This window comes from Triticum dicoccoides, chromosome 3A (genome assembly GCF_002162155.2).
Source record: "Triticum dicoccoides isolate Atlit2015 ecotype Zavitan chromosome 3A, WEW_v2.0, whole genome shotgun sequence".
Classification (NCBI taxonomy): domain Eukaryota; kingdom Viridiplantae; phylum Streptophyta; class Magnoliopsida; order Poales; family Poaceae; genus Triticum; species Triticum dicoccoides.
Genome location: NC_041384.1, coordinates 573751143 through 573771892, shown reverse-complemented (window position 1 = coordinate 573771892; position 20750 = coordinate 573751143). Strand labels below are relative to the sequence as shown.

The window sequence follows — 20750 nt, the reverse complement described above, 5'->3', positions numbered from 1 at the left end:
CCTTTTGGATGTTTATTGTAAGGCATCAGGTCAGAGAATCAATTGAAAATATCATCTAGATTCTTTAGCAAAGGGTGTCCTCAGTTCGCTAGAGAGGAGGTAAATTGGTGCTAAATCTGCAAAATGAATCTTTAAGTGAAAAGTATCTTGGCATGCCCTCTGAAGTGTGAAGATAAAAAATGGCACGTTAAAGTATCTAAATGACATAATATGGAACAAGGTCCAATATTGGATGGAAAAAACTCTTGCTAGCAGATGGCAAAGATCTTTTGGTGAAGCCTGTTGTCCAAGTTATTCTAGTGTATTCCATGGCCTGTTTTAAATTACCAAGGGGCTTGTGTGAACATATCAAGTGTATCATAAAAAAATTGGTGGGCAGCAAAAGAGGAGAAAGAGAAGATGCTTGGGTGTCTTGGGAGGTGAGACACGCCCAAACTTTATGGGAGGTGTTGGTTTTCATGGTCATATCATTCCCACGCGACACCCCTCCTCTTTGTGGGGTGTTGTCGGGTGGCGACCAGACAACCAATGCTAAAGGCTTCGCCTTGCTTGGTCAGATGACGATGGATGCCGAGGACCTACTTCGCTTGCTCGAGCTAGCATGATCTTTGAAAGCGAGTTAGTTTCGTTGCGTTCTTGTTGTTGTTCTTGTTGTTGCGTGTGTGTTGTTGTGGCTATTTCATCTTCTCTCCGAAAAAGTTGACTTAGTTGTGTGCTCATCTTAAGATTTGTAACACTTTCTTTATGGAATGAAATGCAACACTAATCGGTGTAGCTTGGCTCTTTGTCGGCGTGTGCTAGAGTTTCAGCGTCTGGTGGTGGTGCTTGGAGTCGGAAGGGTGATGCGAGCGGTGGCTACTGGTGGCGTAGAGGTGGCCAGTCGCGCTGGTGGAGCTGGGATGTCACGGTTCGGTGGATCTGCGATCTGGCGGCGGCGTGCGGCTCAGGCGTGCATGCGGTGCCGTGGTGGATGGAGGCTCGCTCGGGTCTTTGTTGGGCGGTGGCCCTCGACGAGTGCGTCAGTGCGGCCGGCGCTAGGTAGGGCTGGCAGTGGTGGTTGGGCTTGTGCCGGCCGCACGGATTAGCCGCGGCCCTGGTGGTCGCGCGGGCCTAGCGTGGTGGGGATGCAGGGAAAAGAATTATATGAGGTCAGGTCTCATGGGCTAGCATGTGAGACCCACTTTGATGGATGACACGTGACATTTACAAATCATAAAGCATCTACCCCACCCCCATTTGAAATCAGAGGGAGAGATTAGATGCTTTATGGTTTGCGAATGCCACGTGTCATCCATCAGGATGGATCTCACCTGCTAGTCTGTGAGACCTGGTCTCATATAATTTTTTCCGGGCTGCAGGATCCCCGGGTGGTTGCAGGGCTGCACGCTGCTCTCTGGCAACGGTGGTTCGAGTCACCGGTGGGTGGCGTTTGTCGTCGGGCGACACGAATCTGTTTGGCAGTGATGGATGGCATCCGGCAGAGTGCAGGGATCAAGGGTTGACCAAGTCCGCACTAGCTTACCTCATGTTAGTGTTCTCCTTCCTGTTGCTTTATTATGGTGTTGGTCCGAGTAGGCACCCTTGTTGCTGATATGATGACGCTGATGGCCGTGGGTGTGGTGGCATGCGAGTTTGACTCGGTCAGGTCAAGGACTGTGCCAGGGCTTGCCCGACGCTGGCCGTCGGCAGCTACCAGGACGTTGATACCGCCTTTTATTGATCTGGTATTGGAACAGAAAAGAGTATCCCGCACCTATCCTATTTCCCCAGAGGTGACTCTGGGTTATCAAATCCACGAGAGGAAGATTCCCTTGACGCGATGGTCTCTATCAAGCTTTTGTCAAAGTGTCAAATCCAACTTTTGACTGGATCAGCAAGCAAATAGTGATTCAAACACTTATAATAAACAGAGGTAAGGGTGTGAGGTCTTATGCTTACAACCTTGTATTTGCTCGGGGATCAAATATGATATTAATTTGTGCGCTAGAAATCACTCATCGAGATGTGCTTGTTACGGATTGAAGTGGGGTATGTGTCCAAATAACATCTTGACCGGCATGAGTCCTGCATCAAGAATCAGTTGTCCTACCGCAGGCCCTATCCGACGCGCGGGGTTGCCTCGATAATTAAGATAATGAAATCAAACAAGAGCTTTGGGCATTTAATGACTACACCTCATTTTCACTAAGGATATGATCCATGTTACCCTACTGAATCTTACTATCACCGGTGTTTGGTATAACACTTCACGGTCTCCTTGCTCCTAGCCTCACCGGTGCTCGATCTTCATGATCCTAGGTACATGCGGGGATGAAGATTGCAGACAAGACAAGAGACATCTTCATGGAACAATTTTATTTCATACAAACGGGATGTTATGTCAAAGTATTTCATTGATTCTTACAACAAATAACTTGGGTTGCAAGGCTTATGCCTCAACCCATACCTTACCGAACTACTCACACATGAAGATCGGACCGCGAGAAGAAAACATTCAAGAACACATCTTGAGATTGATTGGTTGCAATATGTCTTACATGGATGCCTTGTGCGATGCACGATTACAAGTATGAACTAGATGGGAGAGCACTATGGTGGTGGTGGAGATGGCAGTGGCTAGGGTTTGCGGATGATGAAGAAGAGGTCCTGGCTGCTATGGTCATCGCTCTGGTGCTCGTTTTGTTGACATTTCGATGGGGTCCTTTAATAAAAGTTGTTCGAGTGGACGAGCTGCCTTGGAATCTAAGTAAATAGGCGCTCATAACATCGTCTTTTGTTCTATTTTCGCATGGACACCTCATGTTTATTCCTTCTTCCTTCATTCTTGAAAGTGCGTTATATCAACTAGAGGGGGGGGTGAATAGGCGATTTTTATGAAATTCTTCACTGAGGAATTTGCCGGTGAGGAAATTCCTTAGCGAAGAACTACTAGCAGCGGAATAAGTACTCAAAAGTAAACACAACAGAATACAAGCCTAGTCATCATGATGAAATGAAGACAGGCACAGAGTACAGGAAGCGTAATCACAGGATAACACAGGATGAAGACAAACAGACTAAAGAAATTGAACTGAGGAAATTGAGAAAGTCTTCAGTCAGAGTCTTCAAACACAGATATGAACAAACATACAGCACAATTATGAGGAAATGAAAGAGTTGAGAAAATAGAACCGGTAAGCTCGGTGAAGACAATGATTTGGTAGACCAGTTCCAACTATTGTCTCAGTTGTACGTCTGGTTGGAGCGGCTTAGTATTCAAACTCGAGGACACACAGTCCTGGACACCCAGTCAAGGACACTTAGTCCAAGACACCCAGTCCTCACCATATTCTCCTTGAACTAAGGTCACACAGACCTCGTCCAATCACTCGTGGTAAGTCTTCAGGCGACTTCCAAACCTTCACAAACTTAGTCACCCGGTGATCCACAATTCCTCTTGGATGCTCTAGACCATGACGCCTAACCGTCTGGAAGAAGCACAGTCTTCAAAGGTAACAAGCGTCAGATCCACTCAGGATCAATCTCTTCAGTGATGCTCAATCACTTGGGGTTTGTAGGTGTTTGGGTTTTGGGTTTTTGGTTTTTCCTCACTTGATGATTTTCGCTCAAAGTCCTCGGAGGATGGGTTGCTCTAAATTGACAAGTGTCGGTTTCTTTCGGAGCAGCCTCTTCCAGCTAGTAGTTGTGGGGGCGGCTATTTATAGCCTAGGGAGCAGCCTGACATGATAAGACATAAATGCCCTTCAATGATATGACCGTTAGGTGGATAGATATTTTGGAACAGCTGACGCATAGCACAGCAACGGTCGGAATTTTGAGTACCAAAATCCTCAGGGCTATCATGTTCCTCACTGTGTAGGCAATCCGCACTGGCGAATTCCTAACTCCTCGGTCAGGACAAATTCCTCAGAGACCAGAAGAACTTCGTCTCTATCACTGAAGAAATTGACTGATCTGTATGAGATTTCCAATGGCTTCACTCGAAGGGATTGGTAGGTGTAGGATTTTGAGTTGAGCATCACATGGAAATTTTTCCTTAGTATTTCCTCGACCCCCTTTAACAGTAAAGTGTTTCCTATGACTCGAGAAAGAGAAAAACAAAACTATGAAAACGAAAGTCTTCAAGCTTCATATTCCACACATGAATATCAAGTCTTCACGGACACACCAATTTTTTCACTTTCAAAGTCTTCATGAAAGTCTTCAGAAATACCAAAATCTTCAGTCGAAGATATTCATTTTTAGGGGTCGACTTTTCCTGTAAATATCAAACTCCTCATAGACTTATAGACCTATGTACACTCACACACGCATTAGTCCCTTAACCTATAAGTCTTCAATACACCAAAATCACTAAGGGGCACTAGATGCACTTACAATCTCCCCCTTTTTGGTGATTGATGACAATATAGGTTAAGGTTTCAACGGGGATAAACATATGAAGTGTAAATACTGATATTGAGGAATTTGATTGCAAGATATAGAAGAACTCCCCCTGAATATATGCATAGTGAGGAATTTGCTTTTGAAGCAATGCACACTTGAAGAGTTGAATCATGGAGATCTCCCCCTATATCTTGTAATTCATACACGCATTTAACATATAATATGAAGAATTTGAAATGCATGATGAAATATGGTGCCTGATGAAATTCAGCATGCGTGCAATAATATTAACGAGGAATAAGCATGCAAAAAAGAGTATCAGAGCATAGTGCATCAAAAGTATCAGAGCACCATCGGGTTTAAGATTACAACTCGATCCAATAAAGTTTCAGAAGAACGAGAGTTGTAACTTAGCAAAAAAACGTTGTATATGGGCGATAAAATTGACCCGCTTGAAGACTAACTCAAATTTCTCCCCCTTTGTCATCAAATGACCAAAAGGATCGAAATTGAGGACTAACACCCCTGAAGATAATCAAGTTGATGAAGGAGCGTCAGCGTTGTTGGGGTCGTTGGTTGATGTAGGGCCTGCCGCAGTGTCGTCTAAATCTTCATGTTCATCAGTGTCGCGCGATGAAGAATATGAGCTGGCCACCAGAGAAGGAACCTTGACCTTCTTGAATTTCTTCGGTGGAGGTGCAGACCAGTCAAAATCTTCATTAAGACCCATGTTCTTCAGATCTTCTTCACCATACAGATGTGACAGGATTTCCCAGGTGTGACCGAAGACTTGATGGAGGTAGTAGTGGTTTTTCTTCACTGCATTGTGTGTGGCAGTCATGTTGTGAAGAAGTGAACCAAACTGACGCTTAACCCATTTGTGATTTCGATCCACCTTCTGGTGAAGACTAAGCAGAAGTTCACGGTCTCTCATCACGCGCGGAGCAGTGGCTTGAGGAGTGGACTTGGGAGCATTGGCAGAGTCATGTGTGGCAAAGTCATCATTGGTGGAATAAGATGCAGCTTTGCGAAACTGACCATCCAATGGACGAATGCCTTCATCAATTACAGCTGGTGCCTTGCCATTTCCATCAACTGAGGAATATGTCTGCTTGAGGACTTCAATTGGGGGCAAGTAGCTGAGATGATTCTGAAAATCAGCTTTGTAGTTGAGTGAAGATCTTGTCCTGAGGAATCTCATGATCCAAGGTGCGTAAGGCTTCAGCTCAAACAGAGACAGTGCAGCATTAGCCATAGTCCTCATGAAGAAATCGTGATAGTTGACAGGAATGCCATGAACGATGTTGAATACCAGATTCTTCATGATGCCAATAATTTCCTCATCAGATGAGTCGTGGCCTTTGATAGGACTTATTATCCTCGTAAGAATACGATAGACAATTCTGGGAACGTACAGCAATTCCTTCACGAGGAATTTTGTTCATGGTGCCTGACCTGGTTTCAAAGGCTTCATCAGCACTTGCATGTAATGATATGTGAGCTTAGGTTCACTGTAGATGCAGCGAGCTTCTTCAAGGGAAGGACTGAGTGGTAGAGCACGAAGCAATTCAGAGGCTGGTGCAGTGTAGTGAGTGTTTTCAGACATCCAGTCCAGCACCCATAAATTCACATCTTCAGCATTTCCGGTGATGTGCAGCGTTGCATAGAATCGAAGAATCAGTTCTTCATTCCAATCGCAGATGTCAGAGCAAAAACTGAGCAGTCCAGCGTCGTGAAGAACACTGAGGACTGGTGCGAAGCACGGTAGAGATTCCATATCCACGTGAGGAATATGCTCATGGTAGAAAATCTTCTCCTTGTTGAACAGCATCGAGGAATAGAAATTGGCTTGACTAGCAGTCCAGAAACGCCTCTTCCTAATGCGAGCAGAGTCATATGGGTTATAATCTTCGAAGAATACGTGCTCGCCAAAGAAATCATCAGCCTTAAACTTTTGCTTGCGTGAGAATGGATCCTTTGACTTTGGCAGAGGAGTGTCAGTGAGTTGCATCACGACCTCAGGAATCTCAATCGCAGGTTCTTCAGGCTGAGGAATTTCTGGTTCTTCCTCAGTGGCAGTCTATGTAGTTGGTTGTTCAGCAGCAACAGTTTCTTCAGCGCTAGTGGCTGGAATTTCTTCATGGAAAAATGTAGTGGGATGAGTTTCTTCAGAGTCCATGTGAACAGTTTGTGTGGGGGACTGAGGAATTTGCTATAGAGGGGTGAACATTGGAGAGTTTGGATGCTGACTTTCCCAGAATTCATCACTGATTACGGGTGTGGAGCAACCAATGTCCACATCTTCATCTTCCATTTCTTCAACGTCAGCCTCTTCAGCTGTGAACTGAGGCATAGGCAAGGAGATGATAGGTGTTGAAGGGATCGCATCCACTTCAATTTCTTCATCCAACGGTTCAGACGAAGCAGCAAAAGGAGTTTCTTCATCAGATCCGTTGGGGATCACATATTCTTCATCAAAAGGAACAAGGTCCTTTGATGGCCTGGTTGAGATGGGAACAACATCAATCGGATGTGCAAATGAGCTTGTCATAGGTTTCATTTTCTTCGGAGCTGAAGAATCTGAAGCAGCTGATGCTTTCCTTTTCTTCACTGCAGCACGCTCTGCAGCCTTGGTCTTCTTCACATCTGATGCAGATGGAAGGATTGAAGTTGAAGTTGGTGCAGGAGCAGCTGAGGAATCTGGTTGATTTTCTTCAGGCACAACTGATGCAGTTGTCCTGAGTTCTTCAGTTTCTTCAGGCACACCACTAATGGGTGCCCTGACAATTTCTTCAGTGGCTGGAATGCAGTCATCAGCCCTGGAACTCACATTTTCTTCAGCAGCCTGATTGTCATCAGCGGTGCTGGCATGTTCTTCAGTCGGCTGAGAAGATGCTTCAGCCTGAGGAATTTCCTGTTGCATTGGGGCAGCAATATTTGAAGTGAACTGTTCAGTTATCTTTACAAATCTAACTTTGACTCCTTGCCAATCAGCATAGTAGGCTTGGAAGTCATCGCTGAGGGTTTTGATTTCAGATTGGATTTTTACAAGTTTATCAGTGGTCATAGTGACAACGTTGTTCTTCAGGTATTTCTCCTTTCTGTACTGGGCCTTCTTGATCTGTCTGGCCTGATCATATTTCCATTTCTCCTCTTGGATGAAATGAGTCAGCATATGATTTTGACCAGGCGTCAGCTTGAAGTCAGGCATAGGAGTATTTGGGTCCTTGTGCCAGAGATCAATGTAGTCAAGGATCAGCTTGGGATCCAAAAGAGTGGCACAGGTGTGCCTTTGGCTCTAGCGGCCCTAACTTGTCTGTCTCTGATGATTTCTGCAAGTTCATCATCATCAGCTTCATCTTCTTCAGATGGCACTTGGAAAGCGACTTGCTTCTTTTAAGGACTTGGTCGAGGACCTCGTCCAGCAGTTGCCTTGGTCTTCATCAGAGTGGGGCCAGATGAAGAATTTGGTGCAACTGAGGAGCTTGCTGAGACACCAGAGGCAATGGAGATGCATGTAGTCCTTTGGCACGAGGCCAGATGCGCAGGTGTTAAGGACTTTGTCAGAACAGCTGAGGACTTTGGAGGAGGTGCTGAGGATTTTGAAGGAGCAGCTTGAGGGATTGGTCGTGAGGACCTTGAAGAGTCTGGCCGTGAGGGCGCAGCTGAGGAATTTGGCCGTGAGGGCACTGTTGGTGAAGCACGTGGCTTACGAGCAGGCTTCTTAGACATGGATTTCCTCGGCTTGACAGAGGCCTCAGCAGAGGCAGCAGCAGCCACAACAGAGTCTTCATTGAATTTCCTCACTGCTTCTCTGGCTTGCTTGACCAACTTGCCTTGGCGCTTGGCCCATTCATCAGGATAGTCCTCACCGCGCTTGAGGCTGGTGGGATCTGCTACTTGGCCAGGTGCCAATGGAGCTCTTGGGCATGGAGGATTGAGTGCGAATTTCTTCATGTACTTAGGAGTGACATATCTGTACTCCCTCCATTCTCTTGCCCATCTCCTCTCTATCCTCTGTTTGCGCACTTTGCGCTCATTCTTGGTTTCCTCAGTAGGTGTGCAGTACCCAGCATATATGTCATCAGGTATCTCAAACGCTGTATTTACCTCAGGCCTCTTTCCTCCCTTCTGTGGCCTTTTACCATCAGCCATTTTCTTCAGTTGAGGAATTTGAACAATCAAATTCTCTGAAGAAGTATGCAACTTTTCATCGAGAAACGCTACAAATGAGTTAAGTTGATGAGAACCTCGTGATTCAGCAGCTGACATGTGTACCTGTGAACAGAGTATGGTTGCGAGGAATTTGGAGAGGTCATATGCGTTCTCAGAAGGTTTTTCAAAAAGAACAAGTTTGAGGAATTTGACCAGATGAGTCTTGAAGATTTTCACTAAGCGTTCTTTGTCTTAGGTTCCAGAGTTGTATAGATCGAAGATCCACACAATTGAGGAATCTTGAAGAAAAATGATGCTTAGAGAAACGAATCAAGAACAGATGACATGTGAGGTGTTTAGTGTGTGAAGATTTGAAGAATAAAACGCCTTTGAAGATTTAATAGAGAAACTTCGAATCAAAGAGGGCAGTAAAAGTAACTTTTAATTACCCTGAATGAAGAACACGACGAACAGTGAGGTGAAATAGTGGAGTTCGTCGGTGTAGATCTTCCACGCCCTAACTTGGCGGAGGAAGACGTCTACGGCGGCGGCGGAGGTGAAGATTTCCGCGGTCGGCGCGAGTACGACGACGACGAGGTCGAGGCAGTGAAGCTCTTCCTCACCGGCGACGATGGAGTAGCAGCGGCACTAGGGTTTGGGAAGCTCTAGTGGGAGAGAGAGATCGAGCGGAGTAAAGGAAGTGAGGAAGGGATGAGGGGGTATTTATAGTAGCAGTGAAAAACTGTTCGCCCGAAGATTTGGGACGAACGTGCCCCTGACCCTTCTCCTTCGCACGACATGTGTCACCCACATACTGTGTAGTGGAGATCATGGGCGAATTAAAAATTTATCATGGGATGCGGAACGATTTGAGCGGCAAAACCGAAAATTTGGATAAGATTAGTTTTAAAGTTCCGTTCGCAATTTCTTCAGCTGACAAGGACACAGTGAAGATTTTGAACGAGTTTCAAATAGAACGCACATGAAGAATTTGTGAACAGATTGGGTTGAGTATAGCATAGAGGGGAAGGGTCCGATCACATTCACTTAGCAGAAAACTAACTTGAAGAAATAACAATAAGTGAATGTTGTAGAGGACATAAACTCATATATATATATATATATAGCCAATGAAGAAAAACAACGGAACCAATGAAGACTATGCAAATTTGAAGAATATGAATAATTTGAGGAATTTCAACTTTTGGTGGTGTCGTGACCCATCGTATAAAAATGATGATTTCAGACACCGCGTACAATTTTTGTAGGGTTCTGAGAATCAAATTCTTCATTAATTTCTTCACACTAAGAGTGTTATTCTTCATTGATTGAAGTAAAACGTTTCTTCATGTGTTGCACATCTAAGTCATCAATTTTGCATAAGTGTTAGGATGAGTGTCCTTTTCAAAGAACATTCGAAAATTCTAGGATATTTAGCTCATACCGCAACTTGCTAAATCTCTTCTCATCCAAGGGCTTTGTGAAGATATCGGCTAGCTGTTCTTTAGTCTTCACATACTCAATAGAAATGTCGCCCTTCAACTCATGATCACAAAGAAAATGATGACGAATCTGAATGTGCTTTGTCTTCGAGTGCTGAACTGAGTTGTGAGCAATCTTGATGGCACTCTCATTGTCACATAAGAGAGGCACATTCTTCATGTTGACAACGTAGTCCTTGAGAGTTTGCTTCATCCATAGCAATTGGGCACAGCAAGAACTAGCGGCAATGTACTCAGCTTCAGCAGTAGATAGTGATACACAGTTCTGTTTCTTCGAGGACCAACAGACCAAAGATCGTCCGAGGAAATGACATGTACCAGATGTTGACTTGCGATCCACACGATCACCAGCATAGTCAGAGTCAGAATATCCAACAAGATCAAAAGTCGAGCCCTTGGGGTACCATAATCCAAGTGTTGATGTGTGAGCTAGATATCGAAGAATATGCTTCACAGCCTTATGGTGTGATTCCTTCGGTGCAGCTTGAAATCAGGCACACATGCAAACACTAAGCATTATATCTGGCCTAGATGCACATAAGTATAATAAGGAACCTATCATGGAGTGGTATACCTTATGATCGAATCAATACCATTTTCATCAGTGCACAGATGGCCATTTGTGGGCATAGGAATTTTGACGCCTTTGCAATCTTGCATGCCGAACTTCCTCAGTACATCCTTGAGGTATTTCTCCTGAGATATGAATATGCCATTGTGTTGTTGACGAATTTGAAGACCTAAGAAAAATTTCAACTCTCCCATACTAGACATTTGATATTCTTCACTCATCATATAGGCAAATTCATCACTATAACATTGATCAGTACAGCCAAAGATAATATCATCAACATATACTTGGCACACACAATTCACCATCATAAGATTTAGTGAAAAGAGTAGGGTCGAGTGAACCGGGTTTGAAGCCTTCCTTCATGAAGAGTTCCTTCAAAGTATCATACCAAGCCCGTGGGGCCTGCTTGAGGCCATAGAGGGCCTTGTTGAGTCTGAAGACTTTGTCAGGATTCTTTGGATCTTCAAAACCTGGGGGTTGAGCAACATATACTTCTTCCTCAAGCTTACCATTGAGGAATGCACTTTTCACATCCATTTGATATAGAGTGATATCATGATGGTTATCATAAGCAAGTAATATGTGAATAGCCTCAAGTCTAGCAACAGGTGCAAAAGTTTCATCGAAATCAATTCCTTCAACCTGTGTGTAGCCTTGAGCTACAAGCTGTGCCTTATTCCTCACAATAAGGTCATTTTCATCTTGCTTGTTGCGGTAGATCCACTTTGTGCCGATGATATTGTGCTTGCGAGGATCTGGACGTTTGACCAGTTCCCAGACATTGTTGAGCTCGAACTGATGAATTCTTCTTGCATGGCCTGAATTCACTCAGGCTCCAGAAATACTTCATCTACCTTAGTGGGCTCTGTAATAGAGACAAAAGCACACTACCCACAAAAGTTAGACAAATGTGAAGCTTTTGAGCGTGTGAGAGGACCTGGCGCTTTGATGTCATTGATGATCTTTTCAACTTGCACTTCTTTTGCAATGCGAGGATGAGCTGGTTGTCGTTGAAGAGTTTGATCAGCGTTTTCTTCAGCATCATTTTCTTCAGGTGCATTAGCTCGATGTTCTTCATGTTCTGAAATGAATTCTTCAGCAGATTCTTCAGTAGGAATGACATCCTCAGTAGCCTTGAACTTGATAGTTTCCTCAGGTGCTAGTTCATCTATCACAGTAGGTAGGTGCTCTCTTTGCGAGCCATTAGTTTCATCGAACCGCACATCTACAGTTTCAACAATTTTGTGAAGAACGTTGTTGAAGACTCTGTAGGTGTGCGAGTCCTTTCCGTAACCAAGCATAAAACCTTCATGTGCTTTCGGTGCACATTTTGAGTTGTGATGAGGATCTCTAATCCAACATTTAGCACCGAAGACTTTGAAATAACTTACATTGGGTTTCTTATCAGTGAGGAGTTCATAGGCAGTCTTTTTGAAGAATTTGTAAAGATATACTCTATTGATGATGTGGCATGCAGTATCAATTGCCTTAGTCCAGAAATGACGAGGCGTTTTGTATTCATCAAGCATAGTGTGAGCCATCTCAGCAAGAGTCCTGTTCTTGCGCTCCACGATGCCGTTCTGCTGAGGAGTGTAAGGAGCAGATAACTCATGAGTAATACCAAGTTCATCAAGATAGTCATCGAGACCAGAATTCTTGAACTCAGTGCCATTGTCACTTCTGATGTGCTTGATCTTCACACCAAAGTTGGTTGAAGCCCTCGAGAAAAATCGTTTGAAGACTTCCTGCACTTCATGTTTGTAAGTAACAAGGTGTACCCATGTGTAACGAGAATAATCATCAACAATAACAAAGCCATATTGAGATGCTTCATTTGAGATAGCAGAATAATGATTAGGACCAAAGAGATCCATGTGAAGCAATTCAAATGGGCGAGTGGTGGTCATGATAGTCTTTGCTGGATGCTTGGCCTTGATCATCTTCCCAGCTTCACAGGCTCCGCATAGGTGATCCTTGAGGAATTTGACATTCTTGATGCCAATGACATGCTTCTTCTTCGCAAGCATGTGCAAATTCCTCATGCCTGCATGACCAAGTCGTCGATGCCAGAGCCAGCCTTCTGAAGCTTTTGCAAGTAAGCACAGGGCTGGTTGTGGTCCTGTAGAGAAATCAACAATATACAAGTCTCCTCTCCTAAAGCCTTCGAAGACTTTGGAATTGTCAGCTTCCATAACCACAACACAACGGTACTTGCCGAAGACAACAACCATATCAAGATCACAAAGTATTGAAACAGACATAAGGTTGTATCCTAAGGACTCAACAAGCATGACTTTGTCCATGTGTCGATCCTTTGTAATCGCAACCTTACCTAGACCCAATACCTGACTTTTGCCTTTGTCAGTAAAGATGATATGCTTCAGATGCGACGGTGATAATGGAGCATCCATCAATAGATTCTTGTCACCAGTCATGTGGTTTGTACATCCACTACCGAGGACCCACTCAGTGGCTTTGGGTTGATCATCTTGCAGATGAATTAGTGCAGCTTACAAACTCATATACTTCATCAGTGAAGAATATGACATCAATTCATCAGATCAATTTCATCAAGTAAAAACACTGATAAAGCAATATGAGGACGTGAGAAATGAAAGTTCATTTCTTCATGATTAGCCTGCGTCCTTTCAGGCATGCTCAGGTCTCCAGCAAATTCTCCAGACGATTACGTGCGTCTGGAGACCTGACCCTGCAGAAGAGATTAGTTCTTTTTCTTCACCACCCACATCTAAAGGGGTGGCAAAGAGTTCATCATTCTGCGAGCTCCATACGAGAAGGATGGCATAGAAGTCAGTCCATTTCGTTTCACATAAGAGGGGTTAGAGTAAGCATAAGGGTAAGCAGAGAAATTCTTTGAGGACTTATGGACATAATGATTTGAAGAATAATGCACATATCCATAATCCTTAGATCTTCCCTGCGAAACAGACGGGTTAGCACGATGATGTTCATATGAGGACTTTGATCCATATGAAGAATTTGGTCCATATGAAGAATTTGATCTGGGGTTCCTATGCTTCACAGGTGGCGTCATGATGACATTCACCTGAAGATTTTCAAGGCATCTTTTGAGAACCCAGATTTTCTTCACAGGGGAGCCGTTCCTGCAGTTAGTGCCAACATATCTAGCAAATGCTTCACCATTCTGATTTTTGAATAGCTTATAGTTGGAGTCAATTGACTCATCATCAGAATGAGGAGATTCACATGCAAATCCAGATAAGTTAGATGGATCAACTGGAGGTCCCTTTGCAGCAACCCATGTAGTTTTGGGATACTGCTCAGGCTTCCAATATGTACCATCAGCATTGAGTTTCCTCTCAAAGGCGATACCCTCTTTCCTAGGGTTCGTGTTGAGGATTTGCTTTTTAAGCACATCACAAAGAGCCTGATGCCCTTTGAGGCTTTTGTACATGCCTGTTGTGTACAATTCCTTCAGCCCTACATCGTCAGTGATACTAGCAATGTCCTCAGATGAGGAATTAGTGATAGCAGAGGCATGTGAAGAATTTGAAACATTAGCAGCATTTAAACATTCAGGTGAAGAATTAACAGATTCACGTTCAATGCACTTCAAGCATGAAGGAACAAATTCTTCCTGAGATGCGTTGATTTGTTGAGCAAGTAATGAATCGCGCTCCTTCTGAAGATCTTCATAACTCACTCTTAGCTTCTCAAGATCTTGCTTTCTTTGAAGAAATTCATAAGAAAGCTTATCATGATCTGATAAGAGAGTGTTATGATGACTTTGAAGATTGTCAAGCTTGGACTGAAGTCTCTGAAGATTTTCATTCAAAGTTTCAGTGCGATCCATTTCTTCACCCAACATATCATCACTTTTGTCTAGCATGTTTTGAACATTTTCTAAAGCCTTTTGTTGTTTAGTGGCAATATAAACAAGCTTTGTATAGCTAGGTTCAAAATCATCATCAGATTCATCTTTGCTAGACTCGGATGAGGAACGTTCGGTTACCTTGGCACCTTTTGCCATGAGGCATGGTGCAGAAGATGATGGTTCAGGTTCGAAAGTCATCGTTTTGAGTGATTCCTTGAAATCCTCAAACCAGGGATCATGACAAGTTTGATGACCTTCATAGACGTCAGAGATTCGGCCCCAGATAAGCTTCGCATTGCAAAGATGCATAATGCGCCTGAATTCATCTCTGGATAGGCAGGAACAAATGATATCCTTCGTCATGATGTCAAGTTGAGTGTACTTGCGAATATCATCAGTGTCCGCCATCTTGCATAGGTTGGTAAGACCAATCTCAGTGACGGTCCACAGCTCGTTGTTCATTGCCATGAGGCGCTTCCTCATCATGGCCTTCCACTTGGGATAATCATGACCGTCAAAGATGGGGCATGTCACTTTCTTCATACCTGCGGTCGACATAACTAAAACTCCAGGCGGTTAAACCAAAATCACACAGAACAAGGGAGTACCTCGCTCTGATACCAATTGAAAGTGCGTTATATCGACTAGAGGGGGGGTGAATAGGCGATTTTTATGAAATTCTTCACTGAGGAATTTGCCGGTGAGGAAATTCCTTAGCGAAGAACTACTAGTAGCGGAATAAGTACTCAAAAGTAAACACAACAGAATACAAGCCTAGTCATCATGATGAAATGAAGACAGGCACAGAGTACAGAAAGCGTAATCACATGATAACACAGGATGAAGACAAACAAACTGAAGAAATTGAACTGAGGAAATTGAGAAAGTCTCCAGTCAAAGTCTTCAAACACAGATATGAACAAACATACATCACAGTTATGAGGAAATGAAAGAGTTGAGAAAATAGAACCAGTAAGCTCGGTGAAGACAATGATTTGGTAGACCAGTTCCAACTGTTGTCTCAGTTGTACGTCTGGTTGGAGCGGCTAAGTATTCAAACTCGAGGACACACAGTCCCGGACACCCAGTCAAGGACACTTAGTCCAAGACACCCAGTCCTCACTGTATTCTTCTTGAACTAAGGTCACACAGACCTCGTCCAATCACTCGTGGTAAGTCTTTAGGCGACTTCCAAACCTTCACAAACTTGGTCACCCGGCGATCCACAATTCCTCTTGGATGCTCTAGACCATGACGCCTAACCGTCTGGAAGAAGCACAGTCTTCAAAGATAACAAGCGTCGGATCCACTCAGGATCAATCTCTTCAGTGATGCTCAATCACTTGGGGTTTGTAGGTGTTTGGGTTTTGGGTTTTTGGTTTTCCTCACTTGATGATTTTCGCTCAAAGTCCTCGGAGGATTGGTTGCTCTAAATTGACAAGTGTCGGTTTCTATCGGAGCAGCCTCTCCCAGCTAGTGGTTGTAGGGGGCGGCTATTTATAGCCTAGGGAGCAGCCTGACATGATAAGACATAAATTCCCTTCAATGATATGACCGTTAGGTGGATAGATATTTTGAAACAGCTGGCGCATAGCATAATAACGGTCGGAATTTTGAGTACCAAAATCCTCAGGGCTATCATGTTCCTCACTGTGTAGGCAATCCGCACTGGCGAATTCCTAACTCCTCGGTCAGGGCAAATTCCTCAGAGACCAGAAGAACTTCGTCTCTGTCACTGAAGAAATTGACTGATCTGTATGAGATTTTCAATGGCTTCACTCGAAGGGATTGGTAGGTGTAGGATTTTGAGTTGAGCATCACATGGAAATTTTTCCTTAGTATTTCCTCGACCCCCTTTAACAGTACGGTGTTTCCTATGACTCAAGAAAGAGAAAAACAAAACTATGAAAACGAAAGTCTTCAAGCTTCATATTCCACGCACGAATATCAAGTCTTCACGAACACACCAATTTCTTCACTTTCAAAGTCTTCATGAAAGTCTTCAGAAATACCAAAATCTTCAGTCGAAGATATTCATTTTTAGGGGTCGACTTTTCCTGTAAATATCAAACTCCTCATAGACTTATAGACCTGTGTACACTCACACACGTATTAGTCCCTTAACCTATAAGTCTTCAATACACCAAAATCACTAAGGGGCACTAGATGCACTTACAATTCTTCTTCCCTTCCATTTCCGCACATGATTTCTTTCCTTTTTAGCCTGTTTCCTACAGAAACACATCAAAGAGAGGATTTGTGGAATCATTTGCATTCATTAGTCCTTAGTGGCAATATCGAAGCGAATATCTCTTTTAAATGAAACATCTTGGTATAAACAAAGGTGAAATGAGTGTAAAAAATATCACTCATCAGCCGTGTTCCCCACGGTCCACGAGGATTGTCGGGGGGCGAAGGCGTGGATGCCCCCACCGTGGAGGCACTCACCCAGGCCAGGTGGCTGATGTCGGGCTAGGAGTGAAAGGAGGTACCTTCCGTTCATCCTACCATGGTTGTGCGTGGTGATGTCGACGGTTGGCAATTACTCGGGACATGGATGCCGGGGCGACGCCCTCGGATGGCGTTCCGCATGGGGCTTTCCAGCAGGCTCCATGGCGACAGTGGTGGCTACGCTCCTTGGTCGTCTGGACGACAAGGGGTGTAGCGGTGAGTGGTCGGGGCATGCAATATGTCTTTGGCGGTGACGGTGCCGCCCAGACCCGGATCTGGAGGCCGGTTCTTGACGCGACTGGTCTAGGTGCCTCCTGGTGCCACGGGTGAGCTGCTGAGCGAAAGCTACGTGCTTTGGTGCTGACACAGCGACATATGCAGGTCTTGTTATCTCTTCAAGACATCGGCATGGTTCTCCTCTCCATGGCGTGTCTCCAGGTGAAAACCGTTGCTCTTTTGGGCTCGGCGGTGGCGGTGCTTGCGTTCCTCTCTTGAGAGCGTTGTCGTGGAGGCTAGGTGTTCTAGGTCGTGTCGTAGCATTGTAATCTGGTCATTCTGTGCTTAGTTGTTTGGCAACATAGTTGTGTGTGGTTATCGTTGGCCAGTTATTTTGAGATCTGCCGTGTCAGAGGGCTATCTCACTGCATTGTATTGTTTCACTGTGTAACTTGAGTGTTGTTGCTTTATATATAAAGCGCGACGAAAGCCTGTTTTCAAGAGGCATTGTTGTCGGTCATTTGCATGTTACCAATGATGGAAATTAAGGATAATGTATGTCTAATTGATAGTACTATAATTGCTAAGCTTGTGCATACCCTATGAATGCGTGGTGGATGAGGGGGAGGGAGGGAGAGGTGTGGTATTTTTGCCTTAAATCCACATCAGTACGCGGGCATTTAGCTAGTTTTGCTAACATTGGGTACATAATCCAATTTCCCCACATATCAAATATGAATCGCAATATACAGATTACAGAAGAACAAGAATCCAACACGCAATACATGGATACGATCAACGTGTCTGAAATGCACAAACTCAAGAGTAACTCGGCTCAATTCAAAGTTGTATGGCCCGGGATTCTCCTCGATCAGGCCCGTCGCGACGACGGAGAGGGACTCGAGAAAGCAGGCGGCGCCGGGAAACTAAAGTCGAGGTCCGGCAGCATGCTCTTGCCCCGGCCCCGGCTGCTGTCGAAGACGAACGCCGCCGTGACGGGCGACTCCATGTCGACGCTGCTGCTCCGGAGCAGCTCCAGCGGCAGGTCGAAGTAGGCCGACACCTCCTGGTCGTCCTCCTCCGCGTCCACGCGGCCGCCGAACACCATGCCGGAGGACGACGAGCTGTGGCCGAACCTCTCCATGGAAGCCGCCTTGGACACCGCGCCGCTCCGGGTAGGCTCGTCAGGCCTGGCCGTGCTCGCCGGGGCGTCCGGCTCGCTCAGGCTCATGGACTGCTGCTGCTGCATGATCGGCCGCCGCCTGGACAGGCCGGGCAGGTGCATGCAGAAGGCGCCGCACCAGAAGCTCTCGCTGCCGAACCTGTCCTGCCGCGCCGACTTCCCGTAGTTGATGGACGCGTTGCTCGACATGTCGGTGACCGACGAGCTCGCGCGGGATCGCCGGCCGAATGGCGCGGCCCTGGCCGCGCCGAGATCGTCCGCGGGAATCTTCTCATCATCATCGTCGTCATCGTCTGCCACACGAGCTCCTCTCTTGAAGGACGCATGGGAGGCCTGGAATGGAGCGTCTTTTTGGAAAGAACCCATGGCACCTGAGGTGAACTCTTGCAGGAGCTGCATGCTTCTTCATGAGCGCAAAACTAAGCAAATTGACTTCGGGGAATGGTGGAGGGCACGTCGGGATCTTGCGTTGTTGTCTTCATGTCATGCTGTGCTGTTGGGCCTGTTGACCTGCCAGTGCCACCACTTCAAATCTGCTGTTGTTTCTCTGCCAAACTGTGGTCAGCTGTTGTCTTGGACGACAGAGTTATGCGCATGAGCTAGTATTTCAAAACATCCTACGTGCTTGCTACTAAGCGGCATTATTGTTACCCACCTAAACATTGAATCTTAAAAAGACTTTTATAACTACCAAACGTTCGGATTTTAGCAATAGGCAAGAACGACCCTTACTTTACTCTAATTATATATATATATATATATGTATATATATATATATATATATATATATATATATATATATATATATATTAGAATGACTAATTTTCTTTTCACGAGCACTTCTCCATCTAATTACATGCATATATGCACTAAAAACGAAAAGCTGATGTCATCTTAGATTCTTTCTTTTTATAAACTTTAAAATGTTTTGTAGCTCAAATCATTGCTACGATTGAAAAACCGTCTTCACAAAAAAAATCGTCTCGACGAGATCTTCGAAACTAGATCCCATGTTAATATATTATGATGACTTTTTTTTGGACCAGAAGTTACCACATCTGGACTACGTAAGTTATCATGTGTGTCATACATAAGTTAGGGATAATTACATTTATGCCCCTAGTTGTGTCCCACTCGTCTGTTTTACACCTAATTCCCAAAAGTCACCGGTTCTGTCCAAATCACTTTGCTCCTCTTATGCTTTTGCCCTTTGACCGTTTGACTGTCAGTTTGAAAACTTCATAACTAATTCATATTGAATCAGAAAAATGCAAATAAGATACCAAAATGTTCCCAAAAACATGACCTATATGTTAGTGTCATTTGCATTCATGAAAAAAGTGTTGGAAAGTGCACATCCGAGTATTAGCTCTTCTGATACCATCATGAATAGTGAACTCTAAAAAAATTCAAAAAAATTCAGAAAAAAAATATGGTGACGAAGAACAACAAATGTTCTAAGTGCTTGCCAAGTTTCATTAGGGAACGACATTCGTGGAAGTCGTGGCAAAAAAATAATCTATTTTGGAGTGATGATTTTTTTTTGCCGCGGCACCCATGAATGTTATTCCTTGATGAAACTTGGCAGGCACTTAAAACATTTATCATTCTTTGCCACCAATTTTTTTAAAAAAATTGAATTTTTTTAGATTTTACTATTCATGGTGCTAGCATAAGAGCTAAAACTCGGATGGGCATTTTCCAGCACTTTTTTCATGAATGCAAATGACACTGTCATATAGGTGATGTTTTTCTGAACATTTTGGTATCTTATTTGCATTTTTATGATTTAGTATGAATTAGTTATGAAGTTTTCAAACTGATGGTCAAACGGTCAAAGGGCAAAAGCATAATAGGAGCAAAGTGACTTGGACAGAACCAGTGACTTTTGGGAATTAGGGGTAAAACAGACGAGTGAGACACAACTAGGGGCATAAATCTAATTATCCCCATAAGTTATCGTGTCATTTACACAAAAGTTTCCGGGGTATATTTTCAACAAACTTTTATCCCAGGGTCAAAAAGTGATTATAATGTTTGCAGTGAGTTATAAGCTTCATTGTGTATATTATCATGTCGCACAAAAGTTATCGGGGTATGTTTTTCAACAATTTTCATTCCCTAAGTCAAAAAATTACCGGGATATTTGTATATGAGTTATCAGCTCTCATGTGCATGTATTATCATGTTGTTTACACATGAGTTATTAGGAGGTATTTTTTAACAACATTTTTTGCTGGTCAAAATGTTACCACATCTGGATTAACTAAGTTATCAGCCCTGTTATATGTATATTACCATGTTATTTACACACAACATATCAGGGTATGTTTTCAACAAACTTTTATCCCGGGGTCAAAAGTTACCATGGGATGTAGTGAGTTATCAACTTTATTGTGTGTATAATACCGTGTTATTTGCACACAA

General features: G+C 44.1%; 1 protein-coding gene across 1 annotated transcript; it reads right to left on the bottom strand.

Moving 5' to 3' along the window:
* Window positions 1–17910: 17910 nt before the first annotated feature.
* LOC119272189 lies at window positions 17911–18818 on the bottom strand. The gene has a single exon (XM_037553737.1). The coding sequence runs from the start codon at window positions 18720–18722 to the stop codon at window positions 18012–18014; it is 711 nt and encodes a 236-aa protein (XP_037409634.1). The 5' UTR covers window positions 18723–18818; the 3' UTR covers window positions 17911–18011.
* Between the last annotated feature and the right edge of the window lie 1932 nt (window positions 18819–20750).

Bases quoted from the DNA above. Each gene is read 5' to 3' on its own strand.
- LOC119272189 (XM_037553737.1), bottom strand. From the start codon at position 18,722: ATGCAGCTCCTGCAAGAGTTCACCTCAGGTGCCATGGGTTCTTTCCAA.